This window comes from Chinchilla lanigera, unplaced genomic scaffold (genome assembly GCF_000276665.1).
Source record: "Chinchilla lanigera isolate Chin_1 unplaced genomic scaffold, ChiLan1.0 scaffold00046, whole genome shotgun sequence".
Classification (NCBI taxonomy): domain Eukaryota; kingdom Metazoa; phylum Chordata; class Mammalia; order Rodentia; family Chinchillidae; genus Chinchilla; species Chinchilla lanigera.
In genome coordinates this window covers 9,635,452-9,656,066 of record NW_004955447.1, presented here as the reverse complement: position 1 = coordinate 9,656,066, position 20,615 = coordinate 9,635,452, and the positions used below count along the sequence as shown (strand labels likewise).

The following is a 20,615-nucleotide window of genomic DNA, read 5'->3' as shown; positions in this document are numbered from 1 at the left end:
TATTATATCTTGTCAATTTTCTTTTTTATTTCTTTTTTTATTTTTTAAAGAGAATAAAAATAATAAAAAATAGAAATAATATAGAATTTCACTAAATTTCTAAGAGTTAATGCTGCACAGTAATTAAAATAGAGAGAAACAAGCCTATTCTCAGAGTTTACATGAAACATCTCCATTTTTTGCATATGTTCTCTCTGCTCTACAAAAAACTGTCTTCGCCATTTTTAAACATCAATTTTTATAGTGTTAGATTTTTATACACTACTTTCAACCTATCTCCAGAACTTTATGATCTTACAGAATTGAAATTCCATGCCCATTAAACAACTCCCTTTCCCCTCCCACCCTGGCACCTGGAAACTACCATTTTACCTATGATGCTATGAGTTTTCAAATTTAGATTCTATATGTAAGTAGAATAATGCAGTGTTTGTCTTTTTGTGACAGAATGATGAGAAAATGTAATATTTAATTTTCAAATCTGTACTATATGGAAACACAATGTGAGAGTCTTAGAGTTCTGTTGGTTATTCTGCAGTGTTTTTTGGTTATTATTTTCAACTTTCTCCATTAAAAAAGAAAGTAAAAGAAATTTTTTTAAAATGGAGGAGATAAAGGGAGCTAATTTAGTTTGTAGTGTATAAAGGCAAACTAAGGGAATGGATTCCAAGGGATTTATTTTTCTCTTAGGAGATATCTGTAAGATGGTGGTACAAGCGGGGTAAAGCAGAGACAAAGATGAACAAAGATGTGTTTTTGAGACGTGTATTTTCATCCTAATCACATGGTGTGTTCTCAAAGGTGGTTCTATCATCACTCCTTCCTTAAGGGATGGGTGCCATGTTCTTTTCTTAGTCATTGCCTAGATGACATTCTGTTATGGTTGATACATTGTGTCAACTTGGGGAGTCTAGAGGTTTGGCTAAATGACTCAGCAGGAAGCCAGGGTGCTTACTTTGTATTCATCCTGAGCCTGTGGAAGAGGAGGGCCTGGAGATTATGTGAGAGCTACACACCCCTTAGGTGGGGGTAGCCTGTTTACAATGTAAGACAGGGAAAGAAGCTGCTTGGGGCCATTCTGCCATTTGCTCTGGCTGCTTTGCTGTTCGGCTGCCATTCCCCCCTTTGCCCTTGTTGCTTTGCTTTTCTGTCTTCTGCCTCGGAGCCAACCAAGTATGGACTGAAATCTCCACAAACTGTGAGCCAAATAAACCTTTCCTTCCTTCATTTTCGGTGTTGGGTACTTTGTCTCAGCAACGAGAGAAAAGTAACCAAGACACATTCAGAGAGGGGACTTCTAACAGTCACAGGTGATGCTATGCCCAAGGATGTAGGCATGAGCACAAGGACATGGAGAAATAGAAATTCAGTGACAATCTCTATGTGTGTGCACATGTACAATATGTACATAGAGGCACCTTGGTTCATGACTTCAATTTTGGGAAAGATGGCAGTGTTTGTATTTGTGTGGGGAAGATGATCCCAGTTGTGTTTGTTGCCCAGTGTGGAGTTTGTGAATAGAAGCAAAATTTTGTCCCTTTTATTTGAGAATGGAATTGTTTGCAAGAAGATGTGTTTATGAATTAAGGTATTACTGTATATCTCTAGCTCTTTCTTTCTCTATATCTATGTCTATGTCTATGTGTATCTCTCTCTTTATATATAGATATCTATATCTATATCATCTATATCTACCTGTATCTATATCTACATCTATCTGAATTTAGAAAGGCTCATATGTATGAAATGGAGAGAGAGGTGGAGATGCCTGGGTACCTGTCTATTTTACAGAAATGTCTAAGGAATGGGGCAAGGGCTGGAGATATAGCTCGGTGGCACAAGCACCTGCCTGGCAAGCACAAGCTCCTGAGTTTGATTTCCAGTACCAAAAGAAAAAAAGGAATGGGGCAAAAGTTAGTACCAACCCCAAAAGAATAAATTATTGTTAATTTTTGTAAATAATTTTAGCAATGACTAGAATTAAAGTCATTTAATTTAAAGCAAGAAGTCATTCTGCTTCTTGCTTCTGAGGGAACGTAACTTGGAGAGAGAGACAATGTAATGCAAGTCAAAATGGATGTCATTTCTTTAATATAATGTGAGCATTTTATTGATAGATCATAAACTTTAAGATATACATTAGGAAACAGTTATTGTAAATAAGGTAGATAGTGGTGGTCCAAGTCTAGTAATATGAAATATAGTGAAATAAATGAAAAGTCCTACTTTCACCCTTTAAATTAGCTGCTCTATCTTTTTGATAGCCAAGATTGTTCCTATTAGACAGAAACTTCCTGGGTATAACTGCTGTAAGTTCAGAACAAAATGCAAAATAAAGTAAGAAAATACTCACAAAGATACACAAATGACTAAGAAAAGCAAAAACCTGCAGCCACTAGAGTGAATAATGCAGAGAGATTTGAATGAGGCGAATACATCAAAGTTGCCACAGGGTAAATTTCTTTTTAATCCTGTAACCTAAGGAAAGTTTAAGTCAATATCACTTGGAATGTCTGAAACTCTGATGGAAAACATACATTCTCTCAGGGGTAGAAAAGAAAAAGAAACAAAAATTTAAGGCAAACCTAGGCATTAGAATGAGAAAAAAGAGAACCCAAGGCAAGAGGAACTGGAGGTCAACCTGGGCAATTTCACAAGAGCATATCTCAGAAATAAATAAACAAAGTGAAACAAAAACTGCTTCGGATGAGATGGCCCTAGGTTCAATCTTCAGTGCTCAAAACAAATTTTAAAAATGCTAGAGTGGTAACACTTGTTCTGTGTCCAGAGTCTAAATTTCTGCATGAGACTCAAATCAGGCATAGTTGGGGAGAATGAGAACAGACCAGCTAAGAAGAAAATAAATGAACTGGCTTTTGACCTGCTTCTCAGTAGTCAGTTTCTGGTCAGAATCCAACCAATTGCCGCCAAAATTCTAAAACATCAGGAGTTCTTCACAGGAATGTAGTAAAATTCCAAGTATCCGCAAACACAATAAACTTCAATGTCAAGGTTACAGTCATATGAGATACCAGGAAAATACTACCCAATTGGGTGTCTGTTGTTAAAACATTAGAAAGCAGCCCACACAGGGGTTAAATATTACAGCTGGAACACACAGATGTTAAGGAAGTGATTATATATAATCAATTAAGAGTGTAACAGTGTAACATGAATAGTAAAGGAATAAATTTTAGTAGAGGTATAGGAATCAAGAAAAGGGACAACTGTCACACTGTAAATATATTTTGTAGATTTAAAAATACATTAGATGGATCTACCTCCTATTTCTTATTACCTATCTTTTACTTTGCTGTATCTTTTTATTTTGGATTTCTCATATAAGAGAAGCCACATGATATTTAAACTGTCTGACTTACTTCACTTAACATTGTGGACTCAAGGTGCACCTGTTTTTCTAGAAATGGTACAGTGCATCTTCCTGGCAAAGCTCTACTCCATCGTGTGTAAATGCCGCTCTTTCTTTATCCACTCATCTGTTAATGCACAGATAGGCTGTTTCCAAGACTTAGATGTTGATTGTACTGTTATAAACATAGGTATGAGTGTATCACTATAATGTGATGTCGATAACTCTTTGGGGAAGATATTTAAAGAGGGAATAGCTACCGAGGTCTTTCTTAAATGGGAAGGGGAATCAAGTGATGGAGGAAGGAAGAATGAAGGAGAGGAACACGGCATGGAAGAAGGAACCGGGATGTGTTACGTACGCGTACCTACTCCCCACAAGGAAGTACATTATGTACTGAAAATATGTACAAACAAAAAGCAAAGGGGATCAAGATATGGAAGAAGGAGGAGGTAAGGGAAAGGGGATAAAAAGAGGAATTGAGATGCTTTATGTACATGTCCTGACTTTGCATACATAAAGTCAACATTGTGTACTACACATATGTAGTTATAAAATAAAATAGTCATTCACCAGATGGGTATAAAAGCGGAAATGGACATGGTAAAAACAAAAGTCTAAACTTCAATGTAGGTAAAAATCAATTCTCTATCTAATTTTCAAAAGGGAGAAAAAGACCAGAAAAAGGATGAGTCTCAGGGAGTTGCTGAAAATCAAAGGTGTAACATACGTGCAATGTGAAAATGTAGTGGGGGCATATTTCCCACTTTCATTGAAAGACATAATAATACAGATTCAAGAAGCTCAGCAAATTTCAAACAGGAGACATATGAAGAAAATTATGGTAGTCATATCATAGGCAAACAGCTAAAAACAAATTAATTTTGAAAGCAGCCAGGGAAAAAGACATTACAGAGAAATGGTGGCTCTAATCTCAAATGAATGCAAACTTCCCTTCAGTCATTGATGGCATATGGCATACAAAACTATCGTCAAAGGGAAAAAGCTCACAAATATACTTATCAGCTAAGACCCAGTTCCGGCGGGGGGGGGGAAACTTTTAAATTCAGGCAAAATAAATCCTTGAAAAATGTTGAACACATAAAAATATTAAAATGCTTATATTAATCTGAGAAACAAGTTATATGCTTATATTAATCTGAGAAACAACCTGAGATATACATACAATGTCATTTCATAATGATTAAATTCTTAGGAAATTAAGAAAGTATTGCTATAAAAATTGTGGTTCTATCTAATAACAGAGCAAAAAATAATGAAATTAAATAGAGAAACAGAAAATTCATCCAACATAGCTCACATTCAGTAACTAAATAACGCAGACAAAACCACAAGTAATACGATCTGAATAACCATTCAAGTACCTTGACCTAATAAGTGTTTATAGAACATTACATACAGAAACTGAAAACATACGGTGGTACCTTGGTTCAAGAACTTCATTCTTTCCACAATTCTGCTTGCAGAATTTGATTAGAATTAGATTATATTTTCTCTGGGAAAGAAATGTATGTGTTGGGCCATAAATCTAATCTTACTACATTTCAAAGACTTGAAATCAGCAAATATATTCTCTGGACACAGAAGAACTAAATTTAAATAATAATAATAATAATAATCATAAAATGATAGAAAAACCACAAAAAACTTAGAAATTATCTATACAATCCATAATTTCAGGAAAGATCCATAAAAATTTATAAAATATTTCAAACTTTATGACAGTGAAAATACACCATATAAAATCTTTTGGGCTCCCTAGCTTTGGAATAAAGCCACATCATTTTGCATATCTATTGACTGGCTGCTTTTGTACAACAGTTTCAGGTTTGAGTAGATGAGGCAAAGATAGTTTGGAATAGAACAAAGTCTGAAATATTTACAACCTGGCCTTTCACAGAAGTAGTTTGTCAAGTCTGTGTTTAGCTATAGATTGCAGGGATTTTTCTCTTTCTTGGAGTAAGGTATTAGCAACACTGGCTATCTAGTTTCCATGAGGATAATAATGAAAAGCCACAAATGATAAGGAATGGAAGAAGGAGTTGTCTGATCGACCATACCCATAAATCTCTAGGTATTATTATACTTTTTTCAGAAAGAGAGACAAAGAACTGGTAGGTATAATCAAGACCAATGTCAGTTGGATCAAAGTTGTAGACTTCAAGTCATAGGAGATGAAAAGGTACTTTAAAATTGTACCTTTGTAGTACATTCAGTAACTAAATAACACAGGTGTAGTGTCACATGCCTGTAATATCAGAACTCAGGAGGCTGAGGCAGGAAGATGACCATGAGCTGAAGGTCAATCTGGGAGCCATGGTGAGTTCAAGCCCAACCTGAACTAAATAGCAAGTCATTTATCTCACAAACACAGTACAAAAATATGTACCAAACACCATGTCAATAATGAGTGGGCAGTGAGTACAGTCAGCTTTGCTGCACTGACCAACAACTGGGTTCCAGGACATGGATCTGCCCAATCCGGCTGTTTTTGTTAATATAGATGTAACCCTAATGTAGTTTTTGAAAAAGCACATGTAAACATAGTATTAAAATCCCTGCATCGAAAATAGTTAAAAAAGTGAAGGTTACTTGGAAAAGAAAACTCTAACTATGCTGTGCATATAATTCCAAGGTGGCTGTTAGTACAAGTCACACAGATTCACTCGTGAGAGAAAAAATGCATGCCTGACACCTGAAAGAAGATAAGTGGGAATGTTTGTTGCTATCATAATTACAGTTATTACTATTGTAGCTATCGCAAAATGCTTTTACCTACAAGATAATGTACGTACAACTGACATATTTTGAGCCAATGTAGGTAAAGCTGTTATTCTTCTCCCCCTTAACTTATTGATTAAATCTTTCCTTACCAAGTTTCCTTTCACATCTCCTGTACTTGTTGGGAGATCTAATTTAAATACATAAAGTTTTATTTTTCCTTTTACATCCCTTTTGGATCCCTCTGACACAAAGGAAGGTCAGAAATGCATAGAAATTTGATCTATTAAGTGAGTGTAGCATATACAAAGGATAATCCAAAAATAGGATGTGTTTAAAGTTTTAAAATGTATTACAGTAAAAGACACATTGTCATTAATCCTCTCTCAGACATCCCCTTGCTTCAAACATGCTTATCCTGTTGTTCCTGTCAATTGTGAAGCAGTTCTGGAAATCCTCTTTCGTGAGTGTCTTTACAAAATGTGATCAAAATTATAACTAATGTTGTTGTTGAGTACCATCTAAAGAAAAGATAGGCTCATAAAAGTGGTAGTTGGCCCTTGTCTACCTTATTCACTGCATCTGGCACCATACCACTTCTGGCTTTTCTCAAAAGTCAAAATGAGCACGAAAGGTAAACATAGTGAATGGATTCAGGCACCAAGGCAGCTATGACAGCACAGATTCACACACAGAAGCGGACTTCTAGAAGTGCTTTAAATGGACCAAGAAGGAAGTATTTTGAAGGGAGTTAATGATGATATGCATTTTACGTAATAAACTTTAAAAAAATCAAAACATTCATTAGAGTTTTTGATCATACCCTGAAGATGAGGAAAATGATGACAAAGACCTCTAACAGATTTGGGGTACTTCCTGTATTCCAGGTGCTCATGCTCTCCACCATTTAATCTTTAAGCTATTGTTTCATCTTCAGACAGTGAAACTGAGTCTCACAAGAATGAATTAATTCTACCGAGTCCCACAAATAGTATAAGATGAAGGGAATATTTGAACAATAGTCTTGAGACACTTTTAGATCCTAGCAGAGTGTACTCCCCAAAGAGGTTAACTTTAATTTTGCCATTGTTCCTTGCTGAATGATAGTTTTTGAAGAATTAGAAAACATTTGAATGGTACTTTGAAGCAGGAAACTAGATTCTCTAGCAGATAACACAATTGTACCCAGGATATTTGCATTTAAAATTATTACTTTCAAAATCACTTATAAGAGGATTTCACTTTTTAGTTAAATGCTATATTTAAGTTTTAAAAAGTTAACTGTTTCTATTATCTCATTAGTGTCCAATAAATAAAAGTCAAATTATTTGGCTTTATTTTAGCAGAGCAAAACTTCCATCATGATGTTTCAGTATCTCTGGTTACTAATAAAGATGTTTGCTTGGTTATAATAGTGCATGAGAAATTGAAGAGGACATTGACTTTTGTTGGAATTTAATTTCCTCTTAATTCATAAAGCAACTGAGGACAAAGTCACAAAGTTCTCATGACAGCAGGTTTTAAGCATGTGCGATGCAACCAAGGGACACAGCGCAATCTGGACAAATTCAGGAGTCAGCAATCGTATCATTTTTTGCAAGGCTTTGCAATGACCACAAATCTCTGGAATATCTGGGCCTGGTAGACAGCGGGCATTCAATAATCATAGTAGTATATTTTATTCTGATTATTTTTATGTAGATCATTCATTACCACTACTGTTACAGTTGCTACTACGAGCAGTCTCTCCTGTACATAACATCAAACAGCTCAGACAGTACAGTTCAGTGTCCTTTCTCCCTCCTATTTACCCCTTTTGTGTTCATTCTTGCAAACAATGAGATGTCGGTGAACCCCTGTTTTAAATGCTTGATATTGACCCACCAATGAACAGACATACGCATACTTACACCAGTTCAGTTCTATGTAGCTGTAGGCACACAGCTCTCCAATATTAGAAGAACTCTTAGGGGAATGATAGCATTAACTTTTTGTGAAAGTTCCACTCTTTTTAGAAAACTGATGGATTTTTAAATCACTATACAGGTTAACCCATATGTCAGTGACATTTACAAGTGAATGAGCAATAATTTTCTAAGCTGTAAATTAGAAAAATAATGACAGGTGGCAGTCATTATGTAGTTAACTTCTGCTTATTAGCTACTGGGTGATACTATGTGCTTTAGACAATCAATCAATTTTACAGCATATTTTTAACATCTGAAGATACTTCTCGGGATTGATTGCTATTGTTTCATTAAGGAACACCACCGCATTATTTTAAGGTTAATATCTCTAGCTGGAGACACATGCAAAATATAAAAACTAAATGTTTAAAGAAAAAGTGATCTTCCATTTTAAAACACAAATAGGAAATGAGGTGTAGGACCTTCAACATCGATGTTTCAAGGTAATTTAATACTAAGACCCTTAGCTCAAATACAGCAGTGTGATAGTATATATCACACATAGAGGCATTCACGGCCTGTAGGAACAATTAGCTATGGTGACTTTTTCTAAACCCACCACATTAAATTCAATTAATCTATTATTGATTGAAAACAAGCTGATTTTATTAGACATTTTCTAGGCTTGTTCAGCCATTACTAACACTCGCACAGTCGTAATTGTAGCCTACAGAGGCAGGCACATATTTATTTCCTATACAATAGTTCACATATTATGTTTAGTTTTTGTGGAGGTCAGTCAAAATCATCTATATGTGGGTGTATGTGTGTGAATGTGTGTATGTGTGTGTGTGAGAGAGAGAGAGAGAATATTTTTGCTAAGACACTATGTAAATAAAAAGATTCATCCTCTGTCACACTAATGACTTTTTATACCACCTATTCTCTCCAAAAAGGTGGACACTTGATATTTTGGTTTCCTATACCTGCGCTACTTTGCACAGAATATGATCTTACAGATACTTGATTTGATCTAAACCAGCAGCAGTCCATATTAAAACTGTTACAAAGTAAAGGAGAAAAGACACATGAAATAAAAACTCCTCTCACTTAGTGGGAGTGGCGGCTCTCAAGTGACATTTAGGCAGTGCTCATAGTCTGTAAAAACCTAGACCTTATAAATTCCAGCCTTGGAGTCATGGAAACAGGAGCTGGAGTCTTAGCTCCTGTCTTAGCTCCCTCTACTTCTTTGCTGAGATCTGCTGATAAATGGGTAAAACAAAAATAACCATTACATTGGTTTGTGTGAATTATTTTTTTGTCATGGATAGCATTTGTTTCATGATGTCCAGACATGCAATTACAGTGCTGAAAATGTCATTTGTATCTGAGATGTTTGAGAAATGTAAAGTCCTTTCCCTCGTGTGACACAGAAAGAGCACAAAGGAAGTCGCCTGGCTGTCGGGTTGGCTCACAGAACTCTTGTTTTATTCAGATTCCGGGGAAGGACTGTGCTCTGTGCACAGCGTGGTGGTGATGGATCTGGTCAGCTATGTGGATCCTATATACTTGACCTGGTCTAAGTTTGAGCATATGATTGTGTTCTGGTTAAAAAGACATAAGAATAACTATGCTGAAGAACTTTCTGGGAAAATTCCTTTCTACTGAGAGATGGAAAGAAACAGACAGACAGACAGACAGACATTAGGAGGCCCGTCACCCTGACCAAACCTCTGCCTATGAACACAGTTACTTGGGAGCTTGCAGCTTGAAGTGGCAGCACTCTTACCCTTGGCAGTCATGAGGGAAGAGTTAAGAGAAACCTAAAAGAGAGAGTGAAAGGCCTTGTGTAGTTGAACGGCTAAGTTAAACTCTGGGCTTCTGCTATTAGAAATTTATTAATACAACCACATGTTTAAGCCACTGCTAATGGGGTTACTTTAGCTGAAGACAAAAGCATTTCTAATGCTGTCACTATTTTTAAATACATGATTCTCTTAACTTCTTTCTTTCTATGCTCTCAAATGAAGAAAAAAGGGATAGCAACTCAAAATACTTGACCTTAGTCATTGATATATTTCATTTATTCATTCAACTTGTTTATTAAGCTATAAAATGAAACAAATGTTTCTCAAGGTGCGGGGGTACCATACATAGTTGACTGCATAGAAAATGCTCAGTAACTTGTCATAGGCTTGTAAGGATGACAGAGTAGAATTTGTGTTTGGGTATTGCCAATAGCAAGTTCTGGTGCTTATAGACCATTACCTACTTTCTCAGAGTTTCTGTAAACAGAATATTGTGATCCTTACCTTTAAGATTATTTCAGATACTGGTGGTTAATAATATGATCCATTATTTAGGTATATTCTATAACATTAATGAATAATAATTGAATGAATGAGCAAATGATATATTTTCTTATTGGTACTAATAAAGATATATTTTGCCTACAGCTTAGTTTGCTAAAAAGGAATAGAACAAAGTTTATTTTAGAAACCACAACAATTCCTAGAAAATTAAAAAGGTAATATTCGTGAGCTTGAGACCAGTAGGAGGATGCCATTTAGGTGTCATTTATTTTCCTGTGGATTTTCTCGTCTGCATTACTTTGTACCATTAATTACATATCTTTTGCTTTAAAGATTTGGGCCCAAGTAAGATTTGTGCACAGTTTTTTAAAATTTAAAAATAATAATCTAAAATAATAAACTATGATTTCCTGACTGTAAAAGAGCCAGCTAAGTATAAGTTCTTATGCAAATAACAATAAACCATTGAAATTTTAGTGACATAAAACTAAATGTGTAGCATAATGACTGTTAGAATATCAATGTAAATTTGTGTGAACTTTATTAATTTCCACCTACATTTTTTGGTCTATATCCAAAATACCAAGAGGAAATTAAATGCAGCAAAGTAATTAGAGCCTAATTAATGTAATCTAAACATAAAATATATTCTCAAACCCATGTTTATTAACAGTAGTAATTACAGTTAGCAGTTATTGAACTAGTATGGGCTAGATATGTTCTAAAGACAATGTGCTGGTTGATTCTCTTAAATTCCTGATGGCACTGTTGTTATTTTAACTTTACCAAGGAGGAAACAGAGACACAGAGACGTTTATGAGCTTGTTTAAGGTGCCCAAGTGGTAAGTGGCAGATCGAGAATGTGACCTGGGAAATGACTGACGCATTCTGCTCCAGATCGCGTGCTCTTCACTCTTATGCAGTGCATTGCTCCAAAGAGGTGAGACTTACATTAGGAAATCATTAGAAAGTGCTAAGTGATCCGATTTTTGAGTACCTAGATTTTCAGAGAAATAAAGAGTTCAGTAAGACTGAGTAAATGTTGGTGGTTGTGTACAGGAAGAAGGGTCTTCTTAGAAAGCCAAGAACAGCTTACGGTTTTGGAGGGGCAGTGCATGAAGCAGGATATACCCTCTGCCATGGAAAGAGTCTGAGTGAAGGTATTCATGCAGCGGTAAGTGCATGATACATATGGATGGGACAGGACGTGATGGATGAAAATCGTTTCAGAGGAAAGATTTTCCATTTCTTTTGTTTTGTTCCTTTCCTTTTTCTCTCCCCATGGTTCATTATTCCCTCCAAAGATTCTTCTCAATTAAATGAAATGGTAGCCATAATAATGACACTTCAAATTATCTATACCCTAGTCCCTGGAGATTGAATACGTTTTGTGGCATGCAAAAGCAACTTTTTAGATGTAACTAAGAATTATGCATTTCCAAAGAAACATATTATCCTGAAATGTTTCTGTGGACTCAATCTTATCATATGAACTGTTAGGAACAGAAATGTTTTGCTGGCTGAAATCAAGAAGAAAACAGAAGGAGAGAGGAGAAGAGAAATGATAGAATGGAAAATCAGACAATTACAAGGCTGCGAGGGACTGAAGGTGCTATTGCTGGCTCTGAGAGGGATGTCACCTGTGAGGACACAAGGCAGCCTTCCAAGAGCCCAGGAGGCTCCTTGGCTGTGAGCAGGTAAAGAGAACTCCTTCTGCAACTCCAGAATGAGCTCTCCACACTGCCCGAGTGAGGCTGGAATCGACTCGTCTCCACAGCCTTCATGCAGAGCTCAGTTCCTAGTTTTCATCCAGGCAGAGCAATCTAACGTTTCTGAACCAGAGAAACCATGGACTCATAAGAGTGAAGTGATTGAAATCATATATTTAGCAGTAATATATTATAGCAGTAATAGAAAACAAATACAGATAATGTGTGAAAAATTATGTATGAAATACATAGGAGGAGACTTGGCCAAATAGTCATAAAATTTGTATCAGTATTTCTCACTCGTCATCTCAAAGCCTGATACAAATGGATAGATACTGCAAAAGCTTTCTTATTGTATGCAAGAATCTTCTATTAAATGTTATACATTTCTATTTTTATGTCTCTAAATTTTTAGGTAAAAGTGTTGTCATTCCTTAAATTATTTTACAAATGACAAATCCAATAGATATTCCTGGGGTTTTCCCCCTCAATACTAGGCGTTTTCATTCATTGAATTTTTTTTTTTTTAATCAATGCAGAGGAGCAATGGAACAAAGATTTTAGTTACTTAGAAGTTGCGTGAGATTGGATCCTTTATGCCTTTGTATATGTGGAGCAACGATGAAAGTTTTACTTGTTAGTATGTGAGAATATAAAGCCAAAGCAGTTAAGGCAGCTCGCCTGAGAAAAATGCTGGTATCTAAAGTCACTTGTGGTTCCCAAAATGAGAGGGTGAAACTGTTTTCCCAAAGGGATTCAAAGCTAGACATGATGGCGCATGACTGTTGTATCAGCACTCGGGCGGCTGAGTCAGGATGATCATGAGTGTGATCTAGCCTGGGCTGCGCAGTGCGTTCAGCGTCAGGTTGAATTACATGGGAAGACATGTCTCAAAAATTCAAAACCAAACCCAACCAAACCCAAACCAAAGCAAAACAACAACAACAAAGGAAGGAATTTCAGAACTTAGCACTTTTCCTCCTGGTTTATTTCTGTTATTTTTCATAATCCAGGCTTTACCATTGTCTGCTGGCCTCATGTGGATCTGCTGGTGAGGACTAGAAACAATTACCTAATGAAAACCTTATTAACTTCACCTTCTCTCTGTTTACTCTTTGTCTATTTAGTTTACTACTTATGAATACATAATATTAGTTTTGGAATAATTACTTTTTAACACTAAAAGTCAAAAGTATACCTGAAGGGAATGTTCTATCCTAGCCAATTTGCTTCAGGAATTTAGGGAAATAATAGGAAGACCTGAGCTTGGAATGGAAGTTGTATTTTCTTTCACTTACTGAATGTAATTTAAATGCTTTTGTTAGGGGCTGGGGATTTAGCTCAGCAGCAAAGCGCCTGCCTGGCAAGCGCAAGGTCATGAGTTCGGTTCCCGGTACCGGAGAAAAAACAAAAAAATAAATAAAAAATAAATAAATGCTTTTGTTTATCTATGTTATAGCTATAACTAAAGTTATAAGGAATATAAATGTCTCCTTTATATAATCAAACTTCAGAGATAAAGATGAGGAACTTAGAGGCTACCATGCTACTTGCTTACTATGAAGTGAAAGTGAAATATAGGAACCATTACACTGACCCGAATTCTAGTGATTTAGGTTATTTTCCCTAATTTGTTTTGAGAATAATTCTCATATTTTAATAATTATGCTTCCTTCCCTGTTGGTTCTAGAACTTAGACCATTGATTGTCTCAATATTTACGGAGAAATGTTTAAAGGAATAATTTATTCTTCTTCTTTCATTATTAGGATAAATTGTTTAGAATCTTTTCACCTTAACTGAAGCTTTTGCTTCTAGAATGTCTTGGGGAAATTTTACTAAGAAGGTAATCAAATGCCTAAAACTAAACCAGCAAAAATGGTTCTTAATATTTTGAGGGCTGTTTAATTGTCAGATTTTTATTTTCCTATATAATGGGATAACAATGGGAAGTAAAATTAATATTTTTTATCTCTCCTCATAGAATTTTAGATAGCTCATGACCTTCTTCTCTCTGGGATGAATGTGTGGATTGTTACAGTCCATACCAGAAAAAAAAAGAAGTGAGTAAACTTTGGACAGTAAAAATTAATTATCTATGATTTCCTCAAAGCCAGTCTTCATCAGGGAGAAGGACCTAAACATAACTCAGAGAAGGCACTGTGTTTCTATTAAGGCTGCAGAAGTGAGAGTTTGGAAGAAGCTGTGGACCAAACCAAGAAACTGCAAGAATCAGAAGGACAGGAGCAGAAAAATGGAAGCCTTGTCATTTCCTTGTACTTTCCTTTTGCTTCCTTGTCTCCAACCCAAGTCAAACAGCTAAACCACAAAATAAGGCATGAGAAAAGTTGATTTAAGAATATATTGAAAATTTGAAAAAATCACTGAGGGCAAAATAGAACGCAATTACCACGAAGTGGGCATTTGCAGAGACGGAGCTGTGTGCTCACGCACAGCAAAGGAGAAAAGCCCATTTTAAAGGACAGCTGTGGTTTCCCCAGGGTTAGATAGGCTTCACTGGACACCAGGATGCCCACAGGGGAGGGCCCTGGGACCGGGACTGGACTCCCAGCTGAGGTGCAGATGGGTCAGGAGGGAAGACAGAAAACACAGCAAACCTTCAGAACTGAGTCCATACTAGAGAAACAGATTTAAGTTTACTTATTATAAAATTTGCATAATCTGAAATAATATCTATCTTTAATATTTAATATATCTTCTTTTCTATCTCCACTCTCTAGGCAGCACTTTATAGTTAATAAAATATATTTATTGAAACCCTTAATTGGGGCCACATAGAAGATTATGACCAGAAAAGGAATATACACTAGGCTCCTAAAATCCCCTATTGTACAGGATGGTGTACATGCCTGTAATCCCAGCACTTGAGGTAGCACTGTCGCTGCTAGTTTGAGGCCAGCCTGGGCTGCATAGTGTGGTAAAGGCCAGCCCTAGCTAAAGAGTGAGAATAGATAGCTAAACATAGACAGAATTTCCTTAAGTCAGTGTCAACAAGCAGGGCTATTGGGCATAGACCGAAGGTATGGTGGGTCAGGAGTCCTGTGCTCTGCTAATGCAGGGAGCCCAGCAGAGGGGGGACTGGCAGAGGACAGCTGTGGTGCAGCTCAGGGTCAGCAGAGGCCCATGTGCTGGTCCACTGGCTTCTTCTACCCAGAAAAGTCAATCGAGCTTCGGGACCTCCATTACTCGGACACCATCTTGGGGAGGAACAGCATTTGTTGAGGAACAGAAATGAAACTAACAAGTTATCTTCAAAGACGGATTCACCATATTTTTCAAAACTTTCATTCTACTAAGGATTTTATTTTATTTTACATTTTTGTTACCGGGTATTGAACTCAGGACCTTGCGCTTGCCAGGCAGGCACTTGTGCCGCTGAGCTATATCTTTGGCCCTAATAAAGGGTTTTAATAAATATAGTTTATTAACTATCAAGTGCTGCCTAGAGAGTGGGGATAGAGAAGAAGATATATTAAATATTAAAGATAGATATTATTTCTGATTATCCAAATTTTACAATAAGTAAACGTAAGTCTGTTATTCAGGTAACTTAAAACACATAGCACATTTCTCCTTTTAAAAACTGCTTGAAATTATGCATTTAAAAACACTATGTAAAAAAACAAAAAATATTTGTATTGTGAAATATTGCAATGTATTTATTTATTTTGAGACAGGGCCTCGCTCTTTAGCTAGGGCTGGCCTTTACCTCACTATGTGGCCCAGGCTGGCCTCAAACTAGCGGCGACAGTGCTACCTCAAGTGCTAGGATTATAGGCATGTACACCATCCTGGACAATAGGGGATTTAGGAGCCTAGTGTCTATTCCTTTTCTGGTCATAATCTTCAACTCCAAGAAATACTGCCTAACATAGATAGTCATTAATTTTAACTGTATAAAAAGTATTCTCTTATTGTTACATGTACTTTATCCACTGTATTTGTTCCCTAAATAATATGGTATAATTGGTTTTTGACAGTTTTTAATTACTGAAACTGTACAGGATGCATTATTTTGTATTCTACTTTCAAAATCCAATATTGTTTTAAATACTAAATCTATTGTTTCACATAAAGCTATCGTTAACAGCTTTTATATGTGCAAGTGCAATATTATGTGTTTCTACACTTGATCTTAGCCAAAAGGCCAAGAAGCAATGTAATATACGTTTATACTGCAAATTTTTATTTATTCTGTTAGTGATAACAATGTGGATTGCTATTAACAGTGCACTGCTATTAAAAACTTCACTGTGGTAATCATTCTTGTACCTATATATTTTATGATTAAAAGTATGAATTTCTTTAACATATGTGCTTTAGATTGGACTGCAGCATCACAGGGTGTCCATACTTTTTATTTTATTAGCAGTCCCAAATTATTTTCCAAACAGAGTATACTAACAAAATTATGCTTAAAAGTTCCTGAAAATATTCCTTATGTAAATAACCTGTGGTTTCCTTATCCATTTGTTGAGCTGGGAACTTAAGATTTTTTTCCCTTTCTCTATGCTGCACACAATGTTACAATTAAAACTTTTTGTGCTTTGTGGATTGTGTCAGTTTCTATGTCTTTCCTTATAGTCAATGCTTAGTTCTGAAATTATTTTAATCAAGAGTTTGATAAATTTTGTGCTTTTTGATATAATTTTGGTGCCTATCTAGATTTTTTGACAGTGTGCGTATATCTGTATGCATGGGGCCCCTTGTGAAACACAGAGCTGCTATTGATGGTCAGCTGTCTAACAACATCAAAGAAGACAGGGATTTGGCAGCATTAAATACACTATTTTTATTTTCTTTTGTGCATGTCAGTGATTTATCAAAAATGGGGAGTATCTTAGTTTTGCAGAATAATACAAATGTTTTTTAAAAAGTTCTCTTTCATAGGATCTTGAAATTACATGAGTCTGAAAATACTTTTCTTTTTAAAACATATAGTCTTCCTGGGAATTTTTTTCAATAAAAAAAGGGACACAGTAAAACTTGCAGAAGCCCTGTTCTGATCCACAAAAGAATCAGATGTTTCACTTTTTATGACTATAAAATAAGCAAAGCAATGGATGCTAGATTTTTTTGTCTAGATCAGGAAAGTATTTGTAGGGGAAAATTTAGGGCTACTAATATTGATGCACACCTGAAAAAAATGAAAACTCAAACAATTCCAGAGTTTTTCAAATAGGTACAAAATCTGCAACTGTTTTCACATCGATTTAAAATTGTACTGAGTATTCTTAAATGTATTTTAAAATATTTTCATAGCTATATATTCTGTAGGATATTCCTTGAGATTTTATTTGAAAATGTATTTCCTTTTGAATGCATGTATATTTTTAAAAGGTTGACCATGCAAAAAGAAAGCTGTGAATCAAGAGTAAAGGTGGTAGGTATTAAGCCCCACGGGAAAAGCAAATCTACAGAGACACCAGTTGACTTCATTTGGAATGAATTGCCCGCAACTAGAACTGAGTTACCCAGCACCCTCAATTTCATTCTCACCCCCACCTCTTTAGCAGTGGCCTGAATGATTTGATTTCAAGTCGACTGGGATTTTAAGAAACAAAATCCTCCTCCATTAAAACTGCATAGTGTTTATGACCACCACAGGGATGGTTTAAAAAACAATTTAAAAAGTGGACTTATGAAAAATAAAGCTGGCTAATTACAGCAAATGGGCTTAATTTAAAAACCACAGGTGCTCTTTTATGAGCTTTTGTTGAGCTCTTGCCTGTAGCATGTTTATATGTCACGGGACACAGCTGAAATCTTTCCTGTGGCCAGCTTTAAATGGGAAACATTTGGTTCGATGCTCTTTGCAGTTCACTTTGCATATGATGTCATAGAAATTTTAAAACCTGTGAAAACTTGTTTTTGCCTTGAGAAATATTGCATCTAATTCATTATTTATGGAATTTAAATAAAGTAATATCTATTAATGCCCTGCCAAAATCGAATTTACTGTATATTTTAAATAGAAGCATAGTGGAACTTATTGTATAGTTCATATTTTTTTACCTTTAGAAATCTGAAACATAGAAAAATTAAGATCTATTCAGTAGCAGTTTTTTTGCTGCAATAATCAGTAAAAGTGAATTTTGATAAGTTTATAGATATGTGTGATATTAGTAGAGAAAAATCATGTCTATGGATATATATTCATATATATATATATATATACACACACATTTTTGCATTTATATTTAATGTTTGTTTTAGCAATGTTAATCCTATATAGATTATCATACTCCACCCAGAGCCATACGTAATCTCCAGGAACAAGAAGACCTGCCTTTCATTTTGCATGACCCTCCGGGTGTACACTTTCCTGATATATCACTTATGGATGTGATAAGCTTTCAAATCGCCTTACTCTCAGTGATGGCGAACCTTTTAGAACTTTTGATGGTAAGAAAGCGCCTGCTGTAGCACACGTGCCACAGGTTCGCCACAACTGCTACGTGGTTAGAGTCCAGGTTAGTTCCTTTGGGTCCTTGTGTTTTTAAATCAAGTTCCATGGAATCTTCTCCTTGTCCTCCAGTAATTAGAATTTCTTGGCTATAATAAGAGATGTAGAGCAGATTAATTTAGAGAGGAGCAAGGAATAATAAACCCTGAGGACTGCCATTTTGAAATCAATCCAAGGCAGTAAATAGAACAGCAGATTATACTTATGCAATATTTCTAATTGCCTTTTAATACAAACTTATAAGTAAAACACCATTTCAGGTACTCAGTTGAAATGCATAGTTTAGAATGGTCTATAAAAGTCTGTGTACAGTTGTAGGAATGTATATCAGCACTTTTTATATTTATTAGAGGAAAATCTGTATAAGCACTTTCGGTTTGATTATAATTTATCTTAATTTTATGGTTATGTTTGGAAAGCACACGTCATGCTATGAATCGAGGGCCTCATGTTCTTCATCTATAAATTGAAGAAGATAAGTCCTTCCATATAGAGTGTCATGGTTCGAATAATAGTGCTTTGAGCAAAGTTGGTGTTGAAACTTAATCCCCATTGTAGCGGTATTAAGAGGTTGAGTCTTTTTAACAATGGTTAACTGAGATATTCTATGCCAGAACTAAATAGTTTATGGCTTATTTGCACACATAACATATCAACTTTGGTTTTGCTCAAAAGAAAAGGTGTTGTCAACAGAGAAACTAGAGAAAGCAAAAGAAAAACCAGTAGAGACAGAGGACGAAGGGAAGAATGTGTATGCAATGAAGTTAAAAGGGAGGTGAGGGATTACACAAAGTTCAAGAGAAGTCAAGCAAGAGAAGGATCCTGGAAACTTGGCCACCAAGAAGTAATTTATGGGCAAGAACTTCTAGGAAAATATTTAAGTAAAATTTTTAGATTTGAGATAGATATTAGATGAGGAACTGTAGGTAAAATTTACTGAACTTCATAGTGAAAGAAAGGACATTGGCAAATGGCAGCAATGTCTAATTTCTTCATGTCTGGAGAGCGATTCAAGGACGGAGAGGATAAATTGAGAAGTGACACTTCCTCAGGCAAACCCTTAGGAAGGTGGAGTGGCATGGAATTGAGTGTCAGAAATCGGAAATCAATTTAAGAAGTAAAAGATGGTTTGTTGCTTAAAAGTGAAGCAAGTACACAAAGACATTTATGAAAATAGATTTACCAATTTTTCCCTAGTTGTAAGTGGTAAAACCAGTGTTATAACTTTCAGTTTATTGCTGTGCCTTGCCTTTTATTTGATATGCAAAGATTTATACTGCTGAATAAAGTAGTTATCTGAATTTTCTGAAAAGAATCCGCAATAAGTAATAGTAGAAACAAACAAGTATTGGCCAGCTATATTAAATCAATTATTCTATCTCAGAATATGACTAGAAAGTAATTAATTTGGGAAATTACACTGTGACCTCATATAGCACAATGTCACAATGAGATTGTGACCCTGTATTTTAGGGATTGTCATATGGATTTCCTGGTGGGTGTAACTCCCGAGGAAGAATAGCAATTTCATTTGTTTTTAAGAGCTCATTTTAAGGTGTAAAGAACAAAAGAACATTTTTGCATGGATCTTAAATTTTGCTTTTGCAACAGTAATGTATAAATTTGGCAGATAGCTTGTAATTTTATTTTTGAAGTGATTGTCCTTGGAAGCAACTTTGCTTTGCTAGATTAGAAAGCAAAAGTGAGGTGATTAGTAGAGACAGGGTATGCTAATGACATCATTTGTTCACTATAATGATTACAACCAGCTTTAAATAGCTAATATATGGGGATTCATGAGAAGGTATTAGGAAAATGTCCAAATGTTTTAAAATAAATTTGTATTGATCCAAAATACAATTGATAGATCAATACTTTTCATGCCAAAACATGCATGGCAAGGTTAAGCAGAAGCATCGTAAGGAAGGCTAGAGAGAAGGGCTGAGTGCCACTGCTCTACAACTTAGACTCTGGGTCCATGAATGAAAGGATTCTGCCATCCAGTGTAACTCTTGTGACGATGACTATAGGTAATGTATCTTGAGTCATTTTTCATTTAAACTTCCCAGAAGACCGGTGGCAAAGCCAT

At 35.6% G+C, this 20,615-nt stretch overlaps 1 protein-coding gene across 1 annotated transcript in view; it reads right to left on the bottom strand.

Moving 5' to 3' along the window:
• Positions 1–19,606, bottom strand: part of LOC102004531 — a 75,694-nt gene extending 56,088 nt beyond the window's left edge. Inside the window, exons 1-2 of the mRNA XM_005392954.1 lie at positions 19,464–19,606; positions 18,448–18,615 (exon numbers count right to left, since the gene is read on the bottom strand). Coding sequence (XP_005393011.1) covers positions 18,448–18,615; positions 19,464–19,606 — 311 coding nt within the window. The remainder of the gene's footprint in view (positions 1–18,447; positions 18,616–19,463) is intronic.
• Positions 19,607–20,615: the final 1,009 nt, after the last annotated feature.